At 44.4% G+C, this 24,759-nt stretch overlaps 1 protein-coding gene across 1 annotated transcript in view; it reads left to right on the top strand.

The window, feature by feature from the left end:
- Nucleotides 1-24,389, top strand: part of LOC140399551 (uncharacterized) — a 30,480-nt gene extending 6,091 nt beyond the window's left edge. The window contains exons 2-9 of the mRNA XM_072489095.1: nucleotides 5,527-5,562; nucleotides 6,057-6,347; nucleotides 10,808-11,098; nucleotides 14,533-14,634; nucleotides 16,137-16,164; nucleotides 16,345-16,397; nucleotides 20,965-21,002; nucleotides 24,236-24,389. Coding sequence (XP_072345196.1) covers nucleotides 5,527-5,562; nucleotides 6,057-6,347; nucleotides 10,808-11,098; nucleotides 14,533-14,634; nucleotides 16,137-16,164; nucleotides 16,345-16,397; nucleotides 20,965-21,002; nucleotides 24,236-24,259 — 863 coding nt within the window. The 3' untranslated portion in view covers nucleotides 24,260-24,389. The remainder of the gene's footprint in view (nucleotides 1-5,526; nucleotides 5,563-6,056; nucleotides 6,348-10,807; nucleotides 11,099-14,532; nucleotides 14,635-16,136; nucleotides 16,165-16,344; nucleotides 16,398-20,964; nucleotides 21,003-24,235) is intronic.
- Nucleotides 24,390-24,759: the final 370 nt, after the last annotated feature.

The following is a 24,759-nucleotide window of genomic DNA, read 5'->3' as shown; positions in this document are numbered from 1 at the left end:
ACATTCTAGAAATTCCTTTTCTTGGGACCCATTACCAACATGATTTTCCCAATACACTCGCATATTGAAGTACCCCGTGATTCATGCCATGTTGCCTTTTCTATCTCCTGATTTACTTTCTGTCCCACATTCTGATCACCGCTAGGGGAACTGTACAGAACTCCCATCAGGACCTTTTTACCTTTGCAATTCCTCAATTCCACCCGCAGAGTTTCTACACATTCTTTTCCTACATCGCTTCTTGCTATCGATTGATCTTCATTCCTTAGGAACAATTCAACCCCGCCCCATTTGCCCATCTACCTGTCCTTTCGATAGGATCCATATCCTTTAGATCCCAGTCTTGATCCCCTTGCAGCCCCGTCTCTGTGATGCCCACAGCATCGTACCGGCCAATGTCAATGCGCGTAACAAGCTCATTTTCCTTGTTCCGTATGCTGCACGCATTTAGGCACAACGCCCTCAATCCTGCATTAACCACCTCCCTTCTCACACTTGTCACCTTTTTTGCTCTTCCTGAGGTTAGCGTTATGCCACTTTCTATAATCTCTGGTCTATCACGTGTTCTGGAAATTTGACTAAACTCTCCTGAGCCTCGGTTCATTTAACCAGTTCAAAGTCCTCATAATTAACCTGCCCTTTTACCCCCTCATTTAACTTTGATTTTCCAATTCTCCATAAAATTGAAACCCCTTTCCCCCACTATTAAGTTTAAACCCTATCTACAGCCCCAGTTATACGGTTCGCCAGGACTCGGGTCCCAGCATGATTCAGATGAAGAGCGTCCCAACAGAACAGGTCCTCTCTTCTCCAATACTGTTGCCAATGTCCCATGAATTCAAATCCATTTCTTCCACACCAGCTTTTGAGCCGCTTTCAGATTCCATTACAAGAAATTAGCACACACAAGTAATTCCTTACTGGTTATCTGTGTCCAATCGTGACTATCGATTAAGGGTACATCATGCATATTATATGAGCATAATTAACAGATAATGTGCATGCTTAATTAAGCAATAAAATCACAACAAAGGCACTCATAGTATCTTTAAATTTCTGATATCCAATATCTGTGATGTAGCAATCATTCCTTATCCTTCCTGCTGTTCCATGGCTCTTCTTGAGGAATGGTTGGTATCCAACACCCCTTCCTATCCTTATCAGCAGGAGAGGATACAGAGGAGATATACCAGGATGTTGTATGGTCTGGAGGGTGTCAGCTGTGAGGAGAGGTTGCGTCATCTCGGATTGTTTTCACTGGAACGACAGAGTTTCAGGGGCAACCTGATAGAAATCTACAAAATTGCAAGTGGCATAGACAGAGTGGATAGTCAGGTCCTTTTTCCTTGGGTGGAAAAGTCAAGTACGAGGCAGCAGACCTTTAAGGTGTGAATAGGAAAGTTTAGAGTAGATGTGTGATCAAGTTTTTTTCCAGAGTGTGGCGAGTGCCTGGAACGCGGTGCCCGAGGAGGTGGTGAACGTTTAATAGACGTTTTGAAAAATAAACGAAAATGATGGGAATAGATGGCAAGGTACCTCTGAATTGCAGCAGGTTTTAGTATCGATAGTCATCATGACCGGCGCAGCATTGGAGGATCAAATGCACTGTTCCGGGGCATCAGGAACCTATATGAGAAAACAACATGTTCTGTCTGGCAAATTAATCAGTTGGAAGAGGGTCAAGGCAACTCCAGGGATGAGAAACAGGACAGAAATGCGTTCTGAGATTGTTTGTTTTTCGGAGAAGAGAGAGGGTGCTGCAATTTTCAATTGCCCGTAAAACATTATTGATCTCAGCCTTCCTCTCATGCATTCCATTTATGGATGAAGCAATTGGCTGAAATAATTAGGGCTATTCGTCGACCGACAGATTTGGCTTCTACTGCAGAGTGAATTTTCAATTCTAGTTTCAATTCCGAAATACTGAACTGGCTGGGAATATTGTAGAAATCACAGAGTTCCTACAGTGCAGAAGGAAGCCATTCGGTCCATCATGTCTGCACGACCCTCCGACATAGCACCCTCCCTAGGCCCACGCCATTTATCCGGAACACCACCTAACATTTTAAACACCAAGGGGTAATTTAGCATGGCCAATCCACCTAATCTCCACATCTCTAGACATGAAGGAAGAATTTAGCATGGCCAACTCACTTAACATCCAAATCTATGGGCACTAAGCGACAAATTTAACATGGCCAGTCCAGCAACCGTGCAGATCTTTTTGCCGTACGCATTGGCCAATCAACCTACGCTATACATCTTTGGACAGTGGGTGGAACCCGGAGCATCAGAATAAAACCCACGCAGACACGGGGAAACCGTGCAAACTTGACCCAGACAGTCCCTGTTTGGAATGGAACCTGAGTACACAGCACTGTGCGGGATGTGTTATCTCAACGTGTTACAATCCGAAGTCGTCTTGTTTTGCTCTTAATCATATACGGAGCTGTTGTTCGTTCAGGAGCAAGCAGCAAAAGTAGGAATATCTGTCCCATGGTACAATGAGCGCTAATTGAAATGAAATTAAAATGACTTATTGTCACAAGTAGGCTTCAAATGAAGTTACTGTGAAAAGACCGAGTCGCCACATTCCGGCGCCTGTTCGGGGAGGCTGGTACGGGAATTGAACCGTGCTGCTCGCATACCTTGGTTTGGTTTCGTAGCCATTGATTTAGACCTGTGCTAAACAGCCCCTTAGAGGCAGATCTCATCAGGGATGGGACGAGTAAATATTATTAAGAGAAACATTTGAAGGGAGTGTCAGATACACCCACCCAGAAGCTTGCTGTACAATATGTTCATGCACCAAATTGGTGTTCGATTAGTCGTGTTTCCTTGTGTTTTACCTGACGACCACTCCGAACATCTACGCGTCTGTGGCGAATTCAAGTGGTCAATGAACTGTTCAACAGAGTAATCCCTCAATACTGAGTGCTATGCTACTGTCGCCAATAGAGATAAGGAAAATAAGGAGAATGCATTATCTTGGGGACCTCACCAGAGGCTCCGTCGATATGAACGATGATTGGATGAAGGATATTCGGTCAGCCAAGGCTTGCCACATGTTGCAGTAACACGTTCCATAGCATGAGAGAGGGGAGGGAGGTGGATTGGGGGTCATTGTGGACTTTCTCCATTTCACTCAGTTAGAACCTCAACACACCTCTTTCAATGGACCCTGACCCACCCTGTTGTGAGGCAAGGAGAGAGAATAACAACACAGTTGCCACCGGGCCCTATCTATCCTCGCAACCTGTTTCACTCGCGTTATGTCTCATCCACCTTTTCCTGCTCAACTTGAAAATCTGTGGATCACGAGGTGCACAACTTTCAAACCATTATGCCACCCGTTCTCCAGACAGAAATTTTACTTTTAAAACGTTATTTCTGAATGGCATCGCCCTTGCCAGAATGCCATGTCCCTCTCCGTCCCACCCCGCCTCACCCCAACACCCTCTGCCTCCATCACTCACTTCACCACACACCGTGCCTTCGCACACTACACTCTGCTTCCTCTCTACACCCTCTGCCTCCCCATACATCAACTCATTCCAACACCCTCTGTCTCCCCTCAGCACACCCACCTTACTCAAAGCCCTCTTTCTCACACTACCTGACTCCAATGCCCTCTGCTTCCCCTCAGCACATCCACCATACTCCAACGCACTCTTTCTCACCCTACCTTACTCCAACGCTCTCTTTCGCACCCCACCTTACTCCAACACCTTTTGCCGTCCAACTCACCCCGCGTCACCCATTTACCCTCCGCTTCACCATCACACCCTAGCTCATTGCAATTCGCTGTAACTCCCCCACCTCACCCATACACGTTCTGCTTCCCCGTCACGCCTCCCCACCTCAATCCAAGACCCCGCCTCCGACACATATCCCTCACTACAGCACCCTTTGCCTCTCCCCACACCACACGCCACCACACCTCATTCCAGTACCCTGGACCTCCCCCACAGGACGCCTCACTCCAATAACCTCTGCCCTCCCTCACCGCACCTACCTAGCCAGCATTCTATATTGTCTCTCTATCCATAAATGTATATTGTCTCTCGATCCATAACTTTATACTGTCTCTCTATCCATAACTTCATATTGTCTCTCTATCCATGACTCTATATTGTCTCTCTATCCATAGCATTATATTGTGTCTCTCTATCCATTACTTTATATTGCCTCTCTATCCATAACTTCATATTGTCTCTCTGTCCAGAACTTTATATTGCCTCTCTATCCATAACTTCATATTGTCTCTCTGTCCAGAACTTTATATTGTCTCTCTATCCTTCACTTCATATTGTCACTCTATCCATAACTTTATATTGTCTCTCTATCCATAACTTTATATTGTTTCTCTGTCCATGACTCTATATTGTCTCTCTATCCATAACATTATATTGTGTATCTCTATCCATAATTTTATATTGTTTCTCTATCCATACCTTCATATTGTCTCTCCGTCGAGAACTTTGTATTGTCTCTCTATTCATAACTTCATATTATCTCTCTATCCATTACTTTACATTGTCTCACTATCCATAACATTATATTGTCTCTCTATCCATAACTCTACAGAACATAGAACATAGAACATAGAAAAATACAGTACAGAACAGGCCCTTCCGCCGACTATGTTGCGCCGAACTTTTGTCCTAGATTAAGAACAAATTAATCTACACCCCATCACTCTACCGTAATCCATGTACCTACCCAATAGCCGCTTGAAGGTCCCTAATGTTTCCGACTCAACTACTTCCACAGGCAGTGCATTCCATGCCGCCACTACTCTCTGGGTAAAGAACCTACCTCTGACATCCCCCCTCTATCTTCCACCATTCACCTTAAATTTATGTCCCTTGTAATGGTTTGTTTGGAATGGGGGAAAAGTATCTGACAGTCTACTCTATCTATTCCTCTGATCAGCTCATAAACTTCTATCAAGTCGCCCCTCATCCTCTTCCGTTCTAATGAGAAAAGGCCGAGCACCCTCAACCTTTTCTCGTAAGACCTACTCTCCATTCCAGGCAACATCATGGCAAATCTCATTTACACCGTTTCCAAAGATTCCACATCCTTCCTAAAATGAGGCGAACAGAACTGCACACAGTACTCCAAATGTGGCCTTACCAAGGATTTGTACAGCTGCATCATCACCTCGCGGCTCTTAAATTCAATCCCTCTGCTAATGAACGCCAGCCCACCATAGGCCTTCTTCACAGCTCTATCGACTTGAGTGGAAACTTTCAAAGATCTATGAACATAGATCCCAAGACCTCTCTGCGCCTCCACATTCCCAAGAACCCTACCGTTAACCCTGTATTCCGCATTCTATATTGTCTCTCTATCCATAACTCTGTATTATATATCCATTCATCACACCCATGTTGCCTATCTGTTGATAACTGTATATTTTATTCTCCGGTATCAGAGACTTGTTCGAATTGGAATATGTTCAGGAACGTTTTATTCAATTTCATTATTTTTCCCGTAATTGTGTAACTCTGCTTTTTACAGTTGAAGTCGGTGAGCTGGTCGGGGATGTCGAAGCAGGTGAGTAACACGAGCATAAAAGGAATTGATTTTCAATCATGTGGATCTGATTTACACAGAATGTCTGATGCGGACTTTATTCTGCACCTTTGTTCTCTTATGTTTCTACTTCTCCCAACCAATCACCTTTAATTTTTGGAATGACAATCACGGCTTCTCAAAGGTTTGTCAATTGTATTCGGCACAATTCCCACCAGTCACCGTGTGGGGGCTGTGAGGTTTAACATTACAGCAGTTATACTGGCACACTCTGTTCTCTGAATCTTCAAAGAACCATTCCGCATGTGGGTACAATTGATTTTAAAATGCACGTTTATTTCGGCGCACTAGATTTATTGGAACATTAAACACCGAACCTGCTAAATATCGACTTCTATGTTATTTCATTGAGGGATCGCATCTCGCTAATGTGATTGTGGAAGTCGGTTAATGCGATCTGCAGACATTAGTTTCTGCACATACATTTTTTAAAATGCGTTTTGTTTTTATTCCAGATCGTTTACGGAAACCAGTCGTGACTCTGGATCCAGCTTTTGGGAAGTTTGTTACCGGAGAGAAAATAACTTTGAGTTGTCGGTGCGACTGTCCTGCCACACGGATCGAATATTTTCACAATGGGCAAGATGTTGATCATAAGGACTTTAAGAAAATACAATGCAAGACATATTTAGATCATTCCTTCTCTGTAGGCAGGGCAGGAAAGTATATTTGCCGATGTCAGACTTGGAAGAAGAACGGATGGATACATTCAGATGAGAGCGATCCCGTTCAGATACACATTGGAGGTATGATACCAAATCTGAGTCCGCCTGTGCCATTACATCAACTGCCGATTGCTCTGAAAGTATCAGATCGGTTTCCCCCAAAGCGAATATCAATGGGATTCACTTTGGCCTTTGGATATTGGTCTGCCAAGCTAGCCACTTCAAATATTTTGGTTATATTTTTCCAGGCTAATGTCGGTCTCTTGTCGGCCAACAAGGAAGTAAACGTTCAGATTCCTCATCAAATGCTCGTTTTTAAAATTGAATAATCAGTAGTATTTCTCGGGCGAACAATACTCCATCTGCCTAATTGTTCTGCATTGCATTACAAGCAGCGAGAAACAGTGTCAGCAGATTGCCAGGATCTGTCCCGTTCAGCACTCTCGGCTAACTGCTAAGGTGCGCACCTCCTGCTGGCAATGAAATACGCAGCGGAGTGTTTGAAGTAATGTGTCCCGTTGAACGCAGAATCGGTTCCTACGGATTAAATTGAAGAATGGGTTTCCTCCGGGTGCTCCGGTTTCCTCCCACAGTCCAAAGATGTGCAGGTTAGGTGCATTGGCCATGCTAAATTGCCCTTAGTGTCCACAAAGGTTAGGTGGGGTTCCTGGGTTCAGTGGACAAGGCGGAGTTGTGAGGTTAGGTAGTGTGCTCTTTACAAGGGGCGGTGCAGACTCTCTGGACCGAATGGCGTCTTTCAGCACTGTAAAATCTATGATTCTCGGAGACCATAAAAACCTTGACAACACGTTTTGAGATCGTTGCCAAATGTATAAGTTTACACCAGTTATACCTCTGCTGGAAAGGTTTTCCACATTTCCCTGTCTGAAAACTTTAACTTAAACTATGTTGTGGTGAATTAGAGGCACGGTTGAAAACAAAACGAACTTTAAAATTGCTTGAGTGGATACAAAAAGGGTGATCTCAAAATCGACTGACAAGCGATTGGCAGCGGATGGGAGAGGTCACTCTGCGTCGGGTAATCCGTTACGCTGGTTGATCAATAGGGTTTCCCATTGAAGGGCAAACCCACGCCGTCGGGGAAACCCCGGTGCTGCAGGCAAAACGAAGCATCTTGCCGGTGGGGAATACAGCCCAATGTTCTCCGGTTCCGATCTGATTTTCTAGTTGACTGTTCGGGTAGTTGAGGGGAGGAGTTCGGAGCATCCGAATGAAACCTACGCAGACACGGGAGAAAGTGCAAACACCACACAGTCAGTGACCCAAAGTCTGTAATTGAACACGGATCCCATGAGCTAAGAGGCAGCGCTGACCCACTGTGCCAACTAGTGTGCCGCCATGGCGACCCCAATTGTCTAACAGTTCTTTATCATTATATCATATCATACCTCTTCCGAAAGCCTTGTCCTGTTTTACCGTTCTGAGTCAGTTTTAAGGCGAACGAGATGAGGGAATAGGATAGTTCAGGGGTCGGTGATCCAAAATAATGCAACTGTTGCAGCACAGCAGATTACAACGTCAACCCAAATATATTTGTCTCGGCCACACCTTATCAAAGACATGGCACAACTTGGGGTCCATGATTCCAGCAAACCCAAATGCTACTTTCGTAAATTCTAAAATGTACAGTTATCAATATCATTATGATTGATTTACTTGTTACCATCGCTGCCGCTAATTCTGCCTCAGTATATTTGCATGAAGTAGAGTGGGATGTTGAAGGGATTCCTTCAATAAATACCTTCATTGATTCGACGACAAATATTACATTGGGCACATGGATTTGTCACAATGGCAAAATCGTGTTCCAACTACCTCCACCAGTACACACATTTTTTCATCGACCATATTCTTTCCAAGAGGTTTCAAAACGGTTATTTGTGAAGGTCCAAAGGTTTCCAAAAGATTTCCAATAGGTTATCTATGAAGGCCTTGGCTTCTCAAACTTGCCTGAGCTGTGATCATCCTCAGGTGAAATCACCACCATTCAACACTCACATTCAAAGAGGTAACAGCCGATGGTCATCGGGACTGTGGCGACGTGGCCACCTTCTTTGCCTTATTGTTTCTGAACTCCAGTGGTACGCAATAGGGTGCTTAACAGCAGGCACGTTCCATTCCATTGTTTTTATTATTTGACAACATGTCGATCACAAAAGTTAGGAGAATACAGGTGTTGTGTCTGACGTTTACAGGGAACTTATTAACTTTCCGTAAGATGTATCCCAATGAGCAATGACGATTCGCAAAGTGTGCATCCTCCGTGGTTAACTAAGGAAGCAAAGGTGAACATCAAAATGAAATATAGACTGTAGAATTCGTCGTCAATTCGTGTGTTTTGTTGTTTGCTGCACAGAAGGCGGCCATTGGCCGCATCGTGTCTGCACCGGCTCCCGATGGAACTACCCAACTTGTCCCATTCTCCATCCCTATTTCTGCGGCATTCTGAATTAATCCTTTTCAATATGTATCCAGCTCTCTTTTGATACCTCCGATGGAATCCACATCCACCACTCTTCCAGGCAGCGCATTCCAAACCCAACAATTCCCTGAGTAAAAACATTTCTGCTCATTTCACTCCGAGCCCTCTTGATGACCATCTTGAAATTGTGATCCCCTCGTCGCTGACATACCATCTACTGGAAACAGAATATCCCTCTTCACTCTGACAAAATGTTCAGAATATTGAACACATCAGTTAGGTCACCTCTTAATCAACTCGGATCCAAGGAGAACAATTCCGATTTCTCTACTCTTTCCTTGTATCTAAAATTCCTCATTCCTGCTATCATTCTAGGAACCCTCATCTGAACTCTCTCCAGGGCTTTAACATCCTTCCTGAAATAAGGTGCCCTAAACAGAGTCCCAAATGTGGTCTGACCAAAGATTTGTAGGGGTGTCGCACCTCCTGGCGTGTATCTCAATGACTCGCTTTGTATACTAGGGATCCTCTTCTTAACAACTGTTTCAACTTGCCTGGCCACCTTCAGAGAATTATGCACGTGACCCCCATGGTCCACGTGCTCCTGGAGTCTCCTCAATGCTCAGCCATTGAACCGAGATTGCCTCCCCAAGTTTCTTCTATCAAAATGCATGACCTCACATTTCACTGCATTGAGTTTCATCTACCAGGTGCCTGCCCATTTGGGGCACGTTAGAACCTGGGACCAATTTGGGGAACAGCAAATATTTACTGGACCGTTCAGATACAGGGGCGAAAACGGCGACCTATAGACAACAAGACTACGATATAAAAATGAACCGTAAAAATGTATTTAAGGATTGACATAAGGAAAAGTAAAAAAGTGGTTCATGGCAGTCTAGTTTATTGTCAGGTCCGCGGCGAAGATTTGATGCAGGAGGATACGAATCTCATCAACTGTCCATAAAACGTACTAATGGATGCACGGTAGCACAAGTGGATAGCACTGTGGCTTCACAGCGCCAGGGCCCCAGGTTCGATTCCCCTCTGGCTCACTGTCTGCGCTGAGTCTGCACGTTCTTCCCATGTCTGCGTGGGTTTCCTCCGGGTGCTCTGGTTTCCTACCACAGTCCAAAGATGTGCAGGTTAAGTGGATTGGCAATGATAGATTGCCCTTAATGATCATAAAGGTTAGGAGGGGTTATTGGGTCACAGGGATAGGGCGGAAGAGGGCTTAAATGGGTCGGTGCAGACTCGATGCGCCGAATGGCCTCCTTCTGCACTGTGTGCTCTATGTTATATGTTCTATGTTCTAATGTTGAGTTGGAAATCTTCTCCAGCCTGGGTTCTCGTCTATCATGAGATATTAATGGACTCTTCGGCCAGTTTTCCACCAAAGGGGAAGGTTGGGCATGAAATTATTTTGTTTGATTCATCTCTCCATTCGATTCTTTCAGGGAAAACACTAATCTTGGGGTGTCTGCCAAATTTTCGCGTGCGCGGTCGGCACGAACAAAGAATGAGATAACATCCGGGGCATTAAGAATGGGACTACAGTGTGCGTCTGGTAGGCGGGAGTGAGTTCAACAAGCCTCAAACATTGTCCAGGAACGGTTTTAGGGAGTGTCACTGCAGGGCTGGTGTTTCTTCCTGCTGCTCCTTGTGAAGAGAATCCGTTCTTTTATTTAAGTGTAACTTCTTTTTAACTCTAAAATGTGTTTCTCGCTTCTTTCGGGTCTTAGTGACCTTATTGCCGTATGGGAGATAGTAACGCTTTCATCAGTCTTAAGCAGTGTCGCTAATTGCCCCGTAAAACAACTTAATTAACTTGGGATTTCTGGGTGTGAAATGTAAATACGCTCTCTGTTCATACGTGATATTCCCGTTCTTAACCCTCGCATTGCATTGACGTGTGATTCTTGGGAACAAACACTGTAAACATACCGGATCCGGTGGGAGCTGCATAGCCTGGATTGCTTTATAGACCCTCTTAATCACATTTTGATTTGATGTTCCGAAATTCAGCGCATCATCGTTTTGACTAAAATCAAACGCTATTTGTTGTGCATCTCAACATCTTGTCTCTGCTTTGTTACAGACAAAGTTTCGCCGCCAACCATCAGCAAACGCCGATCAAACAGTGACACTGTCCTTATTTCCTGCGAAGGTGACATTCGGTTTGCCGGCGGAATATTTTACTTGCACAGAATTCCCAGCGAACAACATGTACAAACTCTCGAAGTGAGCGATGGTCAGAAAAAGCTGACATTTGCTATAAATGTCACGGATCTGGATTCTTTAGGAAATTATAGTTGCCGTTACCAAACATTTGTTTTGGGACATTGGAAGCTGTCCCCGTTCAGCAAATCTGTGGAGGTTACCGAGAAAGGTAAGGATCAACAACCAAGCGGTATCTTTTTGTATCTCAATATTTTATTCGTTGTCGGCATTCTGTTAACAGAAGATAATAGAAGTTAACAGAATGTTCCCATTAATTTGGACATATATGAGATACTTATTGTAAGAAGAGGCTGATTGTAGAAACATATATATAGACAAAGTCAAAGATGCAAGACGATACTTTGAAAGCCACTGATCTTCGGGAAAGCGTTCTTCAGGACGCGCGACAACGCAGAATCGCCGAGCAGAAACTTATAGCCAAGTTCCGCACACATGAGTGCGGCCTCAACCGGGACCTTGGATTCATGTCGCATTACATTCACACCCCACCATCTGGGCTGGGCTTGCGAAATCCTACCAACAGTCCTGGCTTGAGACAATTCACAACTCTTTAAGCTGTGATTATCCCTCTCGCAACGTCTGAACCTGTAAAGACATAATTACCTGCCAAAACTCGCATTCAATATAGCATCTTGCACCATTGACTTTGTCTATATATGAGTCCGTGGAAGTCACCACTTCATTCACCTGGTGAAGAAGCTGCGCTCTGAAAGCCAGTGTTTGAAACAAACCTGTTGGACTTTAACCTGGTGTTGTAAGACTTCGTACTGTGCTCACCCCAGTCCAACGCCGGCATCTCCACATCTTAATAATCAAGTAACCTAGCTATCGCTGTCTCAAAGCCACTCGGTGAGTTGACCTCCACAGCGTTCTGTGACAATGAGTTGTAAAGTTTCACCACGCGCTAGCTGAATAAATTCACAGAGACATGAACGATATGAGCAGGAGGAAGCCATTCGGCGTTCGAGCCTGCTCCGCCATTCGTCACGATCATGCTGATCATCAAACTCAATAGTCTGATCCTGCTTTCTCCCCAGAGCCTTTGAAGCCATTCGCCTCAAGTGCCATATCTAGCCGCGTATGGAATAGTTTAAATGTATTATCCTCAACTACTCCCTGTAGTAATGAATTCCACAGGCTCACTGCTGTTTGTGTTTAGCAATGTCTCCTCAATTCTGTCCTAAATGATCTTCTCTCAATCCTATGACTGTGACCCTGGTTCTGGAAACACCCAACATGGGCAACTTCCATCAGCATCTACCCTATCTAGTCCTGTTTGAATTTTATAAGTCTCTGTAAGATCACCCCTCATTCTTCTGAACTCCAGCGAGAACAATTCCAACCTGGTCATTCTCTCCTCAAACATTAGTCCCGCCAACCCAGGAATCAGTCTGGCAAAGCTTCGCTGCACTCCCTCGAGAGCAAGAACATCCTTCTGCAGAGCAGGGGAACAAAAATGCACCAAATATTCTAGTTGTGACGTCACCAAGGCCCTGTATAATTGCAGCAACACATCCCTGTTCCCGTGCTCGAAACCTGTCATTTCAAGCCAACATGCAATTTGGATTATTTGACGTCTGCTGCACCAGCATGCTTTTCAGCGACTGGTGCACAAGGACACCCAATTCCCGCAGCATACTCCCCTCCCCCATCCCCGTAGACCAATCTAACAACCGTTCAGGTCGTAATCTGCCTTTTTGTTTTCCGACCAAAGTGAATAACTTCACATTTATCCAAATTAAACTGGTAGATCCTCCACAGTTATGGTTTAACGGATAGTTCCGTCATTCGGATGCTTGCCCTCGGGTTCTAGTCGCTCTGAATAGTGGAAACATCCTCTACACGTCCACTCTATCCAGGCCTCTCAGTAAGCTGTAAGTCTCAATGAGATACCCCCACAACCTTCCAAATTCAGTGGAGTAAAGCCTCAAAATCCTCAGCCGTTCTTCGTATGACAAAACCTTCATTCCGCCTTCTTGTGAAGCTCCTCTGTACCTTCACCAAGGACAACACATCCTTCTTCAGGTTCCGAGCCCATAACTGCTCATAATATTCCAAATAGGGTATGGGCACACCCGGACAGAGCTTCAGCCGTACATTTCTGCTGTTGTATTCCAGCCCTCTCTACATGAATGTTGGCATTATATTTGCCATCCTAACTGCGATATAAATCCATGTTATGTCGTGCATTAGGTATGAGGAGAGGTTGGAAACATCTGTTTCGTTCTCACTGGAATGACGGAGGTTGAGGGGCGATCTGATAGAAGTCGACAAGACTTTGAGGGGCATGGGCAGAGTGATTAGTCGGAAGATTTTCTTCCCAGGGTGGAAGAGTCAATTACTAGGGTGCATAGGATTAGGTGTGAGGGGCAACGTTTAAGGAGATGTGCGAGGGAAACTTTTTACATTGAGAGTGGTGGAAGCCAGGAACCCGCTGCCCGAGGACGTAGTCGAAGCAGGAACGATAGTGACAGTAAAGGCCATCTCGACAAATACATGTATAGGATGGGAATAGAGGGATATAGTCCCCGGAACGGGAGGGACATTTAGTTCAGACGGGCAGCATGGTCGAAGGGCCAAAGGGCCTGTTCGTGTGCTGTTATTTTCCTTGTTCTTTATTCTTGTTCTTTGTTAAATTTAAGAGAATCCTGAACTGGGACTCCATATGCGGCCAATGCAAAGCCCTGTTTGCAAAATGAACAAGCCCGTTGCAAAGGATATCAAGTATGATGGATTAGAAACGCGGCTATGTAGTTGGCAGAAATGTTTGTGTGTATGTGGGGGTGGGGGGGGGGGCGGCTTGAGTTGGTATTAGATTGGCCCCTTGTTTTTTTTTATCGCTGACCACAACAGAACTGAGCTAGGACGTGCTTACAGTGATCGTCCTTCACACACAGTGTTCCGAATCCGTTCAATTGAGACAATATATATATGGCCGCATACCATTTCTACGTTTCTAAGTAGGTAATGAGTTTCTGGTTGATATTTTGCAGGATGTACCAATAGTTCGTATGGTTTTTCAACAAATGTGCTGTAAACAGTTGTATCGAACATCAGTCTGTGGTGTATGTTTGTTTATCACAAGCCATTGGATTTAAGGTTAGGCAGCCAAACCAGGCGAAGGTATGTTTGGTGGGAAGATGCCTCAGGCATCTGTATCAACCTGCCATTATTTGATTGAACTGAATTAGAAATAAAATTCATCAGTTGATGGCGAAGGATAAACATTTGCTAATAACACTGCAAAAATTGACTGAGAAACGAGTTTATGTAATTGGCAGGGAATGGTGAGTAGTGATATTTGTAGCTCTGGGAAGGCTTTTATTGGAAATACATTTGGCCACCTTCAGAGGGCACAGCAGTTAACGGCTGCCATTGAAATCAGGAGAACAAATTGCCTATCAAGGGTGACATCTTGCAATCGCTTTTTACATAATGAGACATGAACCGAAAAACTCTATCGTGGCGGAGGTATCGAAAGATGCATGCATTATCATAATGGTCTCTGCCAGAAGTGTTGACATTCCCTCCCCCTGCCCCCGAAAAATTCTTACACTGATTTCCCATTTTATCACTTATTAGTTGAACAGAAGAACATGTCGTTGGCCATTGGCCCAGTGTGTGCTGCCTTCATCATCGTTTTGCTGATTGCGGCGCTCATTGCTGGCGTCATCATCAAGCGTCGTGAGTACATTTGCAAAACAGTTCTATATATTGAACCATAGAATCGCTATAGTCAGGATAGCTCTGGACACTAAGGCGCGAATTTAGCATGGTCAAGCAACCTCACCAACAGACCTTTGGAAACTAAGGGGACACATTTAACCTGCACATCGTTGAACAGCAAGAAGCAAACTAGCATGATCAATCCACCTAATCAGCACATCTTTGGACAATGAGCAACATTTAAAAAAATATAACCCACCTAACCGGCACATCTTTCGACACTAAAGGACTTTTTTTTTATTGTGGAGAATCCACCTAACCTGCATAGCTTTGGATACAAAGGGACAATATAGCTTTGCAAATCCATCTAACCATATCACTGGACACCAGGGGGCAATTTTTGCATGGTCACATCATCTAACCTGATAGATGCCAATGGAGGCGGATTCCTTAAATGTTCTGCACGCGCATCCCTGTTCCATGTGCCTATGGTCATCCTTCGCAGAAATTCAGTGTTGTATTTCCCAGTGGCAAAATTTCCGAAGGTTAATTTCGATTGACAAAATAGTTCAATATGTGAGGAGGCACGCAAAAGTAACTGTTCGTTCTGAAGGAAAGTCAAAATACGAGCTAAGCAAACAATATAGATATGTCCATCAGCCTTGAGATAAACGTATTTATAAAATGGGAGAATTCCTGAGAACCTGAAAGTGCATACATTGTTGAAGGAGGCCTTTCGTCCCATCGAAATTAGCATGCCGCCCAATCCCACTACCCTCCCCATCCCCGTAGACCAATCTAACATTTGAACACTATGCGGTAGATTTGCATGGCCAATGCACCTAACCTGCACACATTTGGACACTAAGGAGAATTTATCATGACCAATACACCGCACCTGCACATGCTCGGGCACTAAGGGACAAGTTAACATGGTCAATCAACCTCATCGGTACTTCTTAGGATGTTAATGGTCAATATTGTCAGGACCTTTCCACATGTTTTGACACTAACTGTATTCAGCAATGCCAATACACCGAGACTGTGTGTGGTATTCGGAGCTCGCGGCGGAGCAGAGAAAAAGTGCAAACTCCAGAAAGACAGGAACCCAAGGTCAGAATCCAACCGGGTCCATTGATTTATACATACAAATTGAAACGATCGAGAGGTATTTTATTTTTTCTAAGTTTGTATTGTCGAATTTGCCACCTTTTATTAAACAGGCCAAGTTCTTTTCCGTTTCAAACATAGGAAAACAAAGCTCTGCGAGCTGTCAAATGGCTGCCCAAAATTCAAAGGAGGCCGCCACATGATATTGGGCCAAATTGAATCCCAACTAGACTCGGCAGGTCCTTCCTTCACTTAAACATGCGCAGTTTCACTGTTACTTAGCTTGCTAGGCTGAGTTTCACACACAACATATGTCCAGTATGAAGCTTGCGTCTTCAGGCATGGGGAGGACAATTTCGAGGAAAACCGACGACCTTTTTGACATGTTTCACCATCTGTTTTCACAACAGGGCGAACAGAAAGTCAACTCAATGAGAGGTGAGACTATAATCTGCTGCATTGAATGTTGATAATGGCACATGTATTCAATGTATCGAGTTGCACAATAATTACCTGCGTTATCCAGATGAATCGTTCCGAAACTTGATGAATTTTAAAAAGTAAATTTAATTTGGCCTTCATTCAAAATAACATATTGCCGTTTTCCATATTTTATAGTGCTCCAGCCAAAGGAGATGGAACTCGAAGGTATCAAGAAGATGATGGCACGTGTGAGTGCAGAATCGATGCTAGTCGCTAGTTTTCATGATCAATAATTTATTTTAGACGTTTTTGGGGAATTCCTGTGACGAAAAATGTTTTAAAGGCACAAAGACATAAAATACTGGGCAAACTCAGAATCTCTGATTGCATCTGTGGAGAGCGAAGGAAGTTAAATGTTCCCGTCTGCATGACGCCTTTACAAAGCTGGAGGGAAATGGAAATAGGTCAGATTTATACTGTTCTGCGCGTGTGTGTATGTGTGTGTGTGTGGGGGGGGGGGGGTGAAGCGGTGGAGCTGGAGGGAGGGCCAGGAGTAGGGGGAGATTGTCTAAGATGTCTTGCACAGAAAGACGAAATGAATATTAATGTGGTGATTATGGCAAACAAGGATGCTGATAGTGGAACAAAAAGAGATTAGAAAGTGTGAATGGAGGAACAAAGGTCAGCACTGTGTTGAGGGCAACGAGGAACAAATCGCTCAAGTGGGGTCGCGGGATGGGGAACAGATCAATGGAACAAATGAAAATAAATTGGTTGAAATAAAAATGGGTGACGGTGGAGGAGAGAGTTCACAGTCTAATGTTCTTGAATTCATTATTAATTCCGGAAGGCTGTAAATTACCTAATTGGAAGGTGAGGTGCTGTTCCTCCAGTTGCGCTGGGGTTCACTGGAACATTGCGGCAGGCCCATCACGGACATGTGGATGTGAGAGCAGGACGGTGAGTTGAGCTAACAAAGAACAAAGAACAAATAAATGTACAGCACAGGAACAGGCCCTTCGGCCCTCCAAGCCCGTGCCGACCATACTGCCCTACTAAACTACAATCTTCTACACTTCCTGGGTCCGTATCCCTCTATTCCCATCCTATTCATGTATTTGTGAAGATGCCCCTTAAATGTCACTATCGTCCCTGATTCCACCACCTCCTCCGGTAGCGAGTTCCAGGCACCCACTACCCTCTTCGTAAAAAACTTGCCTCGTACATCTACTCTAAACCTTGCCCCTCTCACCTTAAACCTATGCCCCCTAGTTATTGCCCCCTCTACCCTGGGGAAAAGCCTCTGACTATCCACTCTGTCGATGCCCCACATAATTTTGTATACCTCTATCAGGTCCCCCTAAACCTCCTTCGTTCCAGTGAGAATAAGCCGAGTTTATTCAACCGCTCCCCATAGCTAATGCCCTCCATACCAGGCAACATTCTGGTAAATCTCTTCTGCACCCTCTCTAAAGCCTCCACATCCTTCTGGTAGTGTGGCGACCAGAATTGAACACTATACTCCAAGTGTGGCCTAACTAAGGTTCTATACAGGTTCTAACATTAATAGCGTTCGCTCATCATAGGATTTAGAACAAAGAAGAAAGAAATTTACAGCACAGGAACAGGCCCTTCGGCACTCCAAGTCTGTGCCGACCATGGTGCCCGGCTAAACTAAAACCTTCTGCATTTTCGGGGTCCGTCTCCCTCTATTCACGTCGTATTCACGTGTTTGTCAAAATGTCCCTTAAACGTCACTATCGTCCCTGCTTCCTCCACCTCCTCTGGCAGCGAGTTCCAGGCACCGATTACCCTCTGTGTAAAACACTTGCCTCGTACATCTCCTCTAAACGTTGCCCCTCGAACCTTAAACCTATGCTCCCCCAGTAATTGTCCCCTCTACCCAAGGAAAAAACCTCTGACTATCCACTCTGTAGATGCCCCTCATAATTGCGTAGACCTCTATCAGGTCGCCGCTCAACCTCCGAGGTCCTAGTGAGAATAAAACGAGTTTATTTAACCTCTCCTCATAGCTAATGTCCTCCATATCTGGCAACATCCCCGTAAGTATCTTCTTCCCCCTCTCTAAAGCCTCCACGTCCTTCTGGTGGTGTGGCGATCAGAATTGCACACTCCACTCAAAATGCGGCCTAACCAAGGTTTTATATAGCTGCAACATGATTTCTCAACTCCTGTACTCAATGCGCTAGCTGATGAAGTAAAGCATGTCATATCTACTCTGAATCACATTGGGCACCTGTGTTACAACATTTAGGGAACTGTGGACCTGCACGCCCAGATCCCTCTGGATGTTAATGTTCCTAAGGGTTCTACCATTTACAGTATAATGCACACCTAGATTTGATCCTCCAAACTGCATCACCTCGCATTTGTCCGGATTACACTTCATCTGCCATTTCTGTGTCCAAGTCTCCAATCTATCTATATCCTGTTGTATCCACTGACACTCGTCAGTACGATCAACAACTCCGCCAATCATCATGTCATCCACAAACTTACTGATCAGACCACCCATATTTTCCTCCAGAATTTATATGGTATACAAACAACAGAGCTCCCGCACTGATCCCTATGGAAAACCAGTAGCTAGATCACCATTTTCAAAACTAAACACCCTTCCGCTGCTACTCTCTGTCTTCAATAACCAAGTAAGAAGTCTTACAGCACACCAGGTTAAAGTCCAACAGGTTTGTTTCGATGTCACTAGCTTTCGGAGCGCTGCCCCTTCACCTGAGGAAGGAGCAGCGCTCCGAAAGATCTTGACATCGAAACAAACCTGTTGGACTTTAACCTGGTGTTGTAAGACTTCTTACTGTGCTCATCCCAGTCCAACGCCGGCATCTCCACATCATGTCTTCAATAACCAAGTCATTTCTGTATTCAGTGAGCCAGTCCACCCGGAATCGCATGTGATATTAGTTTTAATCCCCGTCTGCCATGTGGGACCTTGATAAACGCCCTACAGAAGTCCTTATAAGCAACATCCACAGCACTTCTTCATCGATCTTCTTTGTTGTCTTTTCAAAAAACTCAATCAACTTGGTGAGGCATGACCTTCCTCGTAGAAAACCATGTTGTCTGTCACAAACCGTCAATTTTCTTCCAAATGTTCATGTAGCCTGTCTCTCAGTATCTTCCCCATCACTAAGGAGAAATTTTCAGGAACTGGAATGCTAAATGGCTGGACTTTGATTTGATTTCCAACCACAAACCCGATCGGATAATCGGTTCCTTTGAACACACCATGGGATAGAAGCAGGGTTTGCCATATCACAGGAGGCAGACTTGATAATTTGTGCTTCCAGTCAGAATGTGAGATTATCCGCTTCGTTAGCAAAAAATAGTAAAGCAGTCTGTAATCTGAAAGGATTCAAGTTGGGAGAGGTGGGAAGTCAGCGAGACCTGATGTGCCAGTGCATCAGTCGCTAAAGGTGAGCACGCAGGTGCAGCAGGCAGGAGAGAAGACCAATGATATTTTGGCCGTCATAGCGAGAAGACTTCAGTATAGGCTAGGGATGTTTTACTACAATTATGCATGGCATGTGGCGAGGCCACATCTGTAGTATTGTGTGCAGTATATGTTTCCTTTTCTGAGGCAGGATGTTCTTACTATGGAGGGAGTGCAGCGTCGGTTTACCAGGCTGATTCCTGCGATACTGGGACATATGAGGTGAAACTAATTTAGTTACCATTACATTTATTGGAGTTTGGAAGAGTGAAAGGTGATCTGCAGCACACTGATAAAATTCTAACAGGATGAGACAGGGCAGATTCCGAAAACATGTCCCTGATGGTGGGGGAGTCCAGAACTAGGAGCTCATAGATTCTGGATAAGGAGTAAACCGTTGAGGACTGAGGTGAGGAGAGTGGTGAACCTGTGGAATGCACTACCGCCGAAATAAGTTGTGGCCAAAACGTCGTGTACATTCAAAAATGAGTAAGATAAAGATCTTGGGGCTGAAGGGCTCAAGAGATATGCCGAGAAGGTGGGATCAGGATACTGAGCCTGATGGTCCACCAAGACCGTAATGAATGGCAGGGCAGGCTCGATGGGCCAAATGGTCTCCTCCTGCTTATGTTTGGTAAGTGTGTTACAGTTTTTTCACTCATGTATCGTTCTAGTCCCCGAATATCAAAAACAGGTCTGAATGTTAAAGGCACAAATATGCCATTGTTTTAGCCTGAATAACCATGGAGGGGCTGGGTGGGGCGGGGTGGTCTCTCTATGGATTCAATAGATGCCGGTCAAACGCACATTGGATAGGCATCTTTGTATTCTATGCCTCTGTTGCACCTGAAAACGTGGAACGGTGTTGGAAATGAAAGAACCCGAAACAGTTTATTTCTCAGAATCCGGCAAAATGACTCAAACATATTTGCATTTTTACAACGTGATTTTAAAATTTGGCAAATTGCTTCCCGAAATGTTTTTTTCCCCTTCTGGACGATAGCTGCAATGTACATTGACTTTCTGGTCACAGGATGTGTGTGTAGCTGGCTGTGCCAGTAGTTATTGCCCATTCTCTAATTGCCCTTGAATTGAATGGCGTTTCAGAGGTCCTTTACGAATCCACCACATTATGGGCATGACTTTTTTTTATTGAATTCAAATGTCACCATCTACTTTTGGGAGGGGGGGGGTCAAACCTGGGTCCCCAGGTCACTCCACGAGCTTTGCCAACTTGCCACTTCCGTGACAATACCACTGCGTCCCTACCTCGTCTCGATTGCCATCCACTATATCGATATTGGAACAGGCATTTATTGATGGGCCATTCATGTGTTTTATTTCAGATGAAGATGTAAATGAGCCTCCGCAAATAAATGTAATGGTACGTATAATTTTCCAAGAGAGATATAGATAGATAGATAGATAGATAAAAAGTTAGATAGACAGGTTGATATATAGAGAGAGAGAGAGAGGGAGATGAATAGATGTATTGATAGATTAATAGATAGGTAAATACATAGATAGGTAGATAGATAGATAGATAGATAGATAGATAGATAGATAGATAGATAGATAGATAGATAGATAGATAGATAGATAGATAGATAGATAGATAGATAGATAGAGCTTGCGGCATTGGTTGGTACCTGGGACTTCGATGTTGTCGCCATTTCGGAGACATGGATAGAGCAGGGACAGGAATGGTTGTTGCAGGTGCCGGGGTTTAGATATTTCAGTAAGCTCAGGGAAGGTGGTAAAAGAGGGGGAGAGGTGGCATTGTATGTCAAGGACAGTATTACGGTGGCAGAAAGGACGGTTGATAAAGACTCGTCCACTGAGGTAGTATGTGCTGAGGTTAGATACAGGAAAGGAGAGGTCACCCTGTTAAGGGTTTTCTATAGGCCTCCGAAAAGTTCCAGAGATGTAGAGGAAAGGATTGCAATGATGATTCCGGATAAGCGAAAGCAACAGAGTAGTTGTTATGGGGGACTTTAACTTTCAAAATATTGACTGGAAGCGATATAGTTCGAGTACTTTAGATGGGTCCGTTTTTGTCCAATGTGTGCAGGAGGGTTTCCTGAAACAGTATGTAGATAGACCAACGAGAGGCGAGGCCAGATTGGATTTGGTACTGGGTAATGAACCAGGACAGGTGTTAGATTTGGAGGTCGGTGAGCACTTTGGTGATAGTGACCACAATTCGATTTTATGTAATTGCCAGGGAATGGTGAGTAGTGATATTTTTAGATCTGGGAAGGTTTTCATTGGAAATACATTTGGCTACCTTCAGAGGGCACAGCAGCTAATGGCTGCCATTGAATTCGATTACGTTTACTTTAGTGATGGAAAGGGTTAGGTATATACCGTAGGGCAAGAGTTATATTTGGGGTAAGGCAATTATGATGCGATGAGGCAAGACTTAGGATGCATCGGATGGAGAGGAAAACTGCAGGGGATGGACACAATGGAAATGTGGAGCTTGTTTAAGGAGCAGCTACTGCGTGCCCTTGATAAGTATGTATCTGCAGGAACGAAGTGGTCGAGCGAGGGAACCGTGGTTTATTAAAGCAGTCGAAACACTTGTCAAGAGGAAGAAGGAGGCTTATGTAAAGATGAGACATGAAGGTTCAGTTAGGGCGCTCGAGAGTTACAAGTTAGATAGGAAGGACTTAAAGAGAGAGCTGAGAAGAGCCAGGAGGGGACATGAGAAGTCTTTGGCAGTTAGGATCAAGGATAACCCTAAAGCTTTATATAGATTTGTCAGGAATAAAAGAATGAGTAGAGTAAGAGTAGGGCCAGTCAAGGACCGTCGTGGGAAGTTGTACGCGGAGTCCGAGGAGATGGGAGACGTGCTAAATGAATATTTTTCGTCAGTATTCACACAGGAAAAAGACAATGTTGCCGAGGGGAATACTGAGATTCAGGCTACTAGATTAGAAGGGCTTGAGGTTCATAAGGAGTAGGTGTTAGCAATTCTGGAAAGTGTGAAAATAGATAAGTCCCCTGGGCCGGATCGGATTTATCCTAGGATTCTCTGGGAAGCTAGGGAGGAGATTGCTGAGCCTTTGGCTTTGATCTTTAAGACATATTTGTCCAAAGGAATAGTGCCAGAAGACTGGAGGATAGCAAATGTTGTCCCCTTGTTCAAGAAGGGGTGTTGAGACAACCCCGGTAACACTAGACCAGTGAGCCGTACTCCTGTTGTGGGCAAAGTCTTGGAAGGTTTATAAGAGATAGGATGCCAAACCATCTGTAAAGGAATAATTTGATTAGAGATAGTTTTGTGAAGGGTAGGTCGTGCCTCACAAACCTTATTGAGTTCTTTGAGAAGGTGATCAAACAGGTGGATGAGGGTAAAGAAGTTGATGTGGTGTATGTGGATTTCAGTAAAGCTTTTGAAAAGGTTCCCCATTGTGGGCTACTGCAGAAAACACGGAGGCATGGGATTTAGTGTGATTTAGCAGTTTGGATCAGAAATTGGCTAGCTGGAAGAAGACAGTTGCTGGTGGTTGATGGGAAATGTTCAGACTGGAGTCCAGTTACTAGTGATGTACTACAAGGATCTGTTTTGGGGCCACTGCTGTTTGTCATTTTTATAAATGACCTGGAGGAGGGCGTAGAAGGATGGGTGAGTAAAGCTGCAGATGACACTAAAGTCGTGGAGTTATGGACAGTGCGGAAGGATGTTACAAGTTACAGAGGGACAGAGATAAGTTGCAGCGCTGGGCTGAGAGGTGTCAAATGGAGTTTAATGCGGAAAAGTGTGAGTTAATGCGTTTGGAAGGAATAACAGGAAGACAGAGTACTGGGATAATGGTAACATTCTTGGCAGTGTGGATGAGTAGAGAGATCTCGGTGTCCATGTACATAGATCCCTGAAAGTTGAAACCCAGGTTGAGAGGGTTGTTAAGAAGGCGTACGGTGTGTTAGCTTTTATTGGTAGAGGGATTGAATTTCGGAGCCATGATGGCATGTTGCAGCTGTACAGAAATCTGGTGCGGCCGCATTTGGAGTATTGCGTGCAATTCTGGTTGACGCATTATAGGAAGGATGTGGCAGCATTGGAAAGGGTACAGAGGTGATTTACCAGAATGTTGCCTAGTATGGAGGGAAGATCTTACGAGGAAATGCTGAGGGACTTCAAGCTGCTTTCGTTAGAGAGAAGAAGGTTAAGAGGTGACTTAATTGAGGCATACAAGATGATCAGACGATTGGATAGGGTGGACAGTGAGAGCCGTTTTCCTCGGATGGTGATGTCTTGCACGAGGGGCATAGCTTTAAATTGAGGGGAGATAGATATGTGACAGATGTCAGAGGTAGGTTCTTTACTCAGAGAATAGTAAGGGCGTGGAATGCCCTGCCTGCAACAGTAGTGGACTCGCCAACACTAAGGGCATTGAAATGGTCATTCGATAGACATATGGACGAAAAAGGAATAGTGTAGATGGGCCTTAGAGTGGTTTCACAGGTCGGCGCAACATCGAGGGCCGAAGGGCCTGTACTGCGCTGTAATTTAATTTTTTAAAATAGATATATAGATAGTTAGGTAGATCGATGGATGGATGGATACGTTCATACACTAATCTTTTCCTTTTTCCATGTTACTCATTGTAGACTATATATTCTGAAATCGTGTAGAACGACCAGTAGGAGTTCAGGTGTGCAAATTTGTTGGTGGACGTGCTGAATCCGCATTAGTGGAGACTGGCTTTCATTCTGATCTGCAAATGGAGGAAAAGAACGTTCTGATTACCGTCTGCTTGACATATGCAACTTCGAAATCTGTAACCGAAATAGTGTCAGATAGCATGAACTCCCTTATTGCAGAATTGTGAAGCTGACGGAAGTGTTTAGATTACCCTCACACATTTTCCAAAAGCTGATTTCCCAATTTGAGCACCGAATGAAGCATGGTTTTAGCACAGGTGTGCAACTCCAATGATCAGATTTTCGTTTCTGTCCAATATCTAATTATGCTTAAAAGCTCGCTGGTAAAGATTAAGAATTTTAAAGATGAACGCCTATTGTTCACCTATATTGTAGTTTTTGTTGATATCCCTTATTGCTTACAACGCATGCTTTGCATATGGGAGCATATGCGTGTAGCGACAGAATTCATACTGATGTGCCCAAAACCT

This window comes from Scyliorhinus torazame, chromosome 23, assembly GCF_047496885.1.
Source record: "Scyliorhinus torazame isolate Kashiwa2021f chromosome 23, sScyTor2.1, whole genome shotgun sequence".
Classification (NCBI taxonomy): domain Eukaryota; kingdom Metazoa; phylum Chordata; class Chondrichthyes; order Carcharhiniformes; family Scyliorhinidae; genus Scyliorhinus; species Scyliorhinus torazame.
The sequence above is the reverse complement of the archived record's forward strand: the minus strand, read 5'-3'. Positions and strand labels throughout refer to the sequence as shown.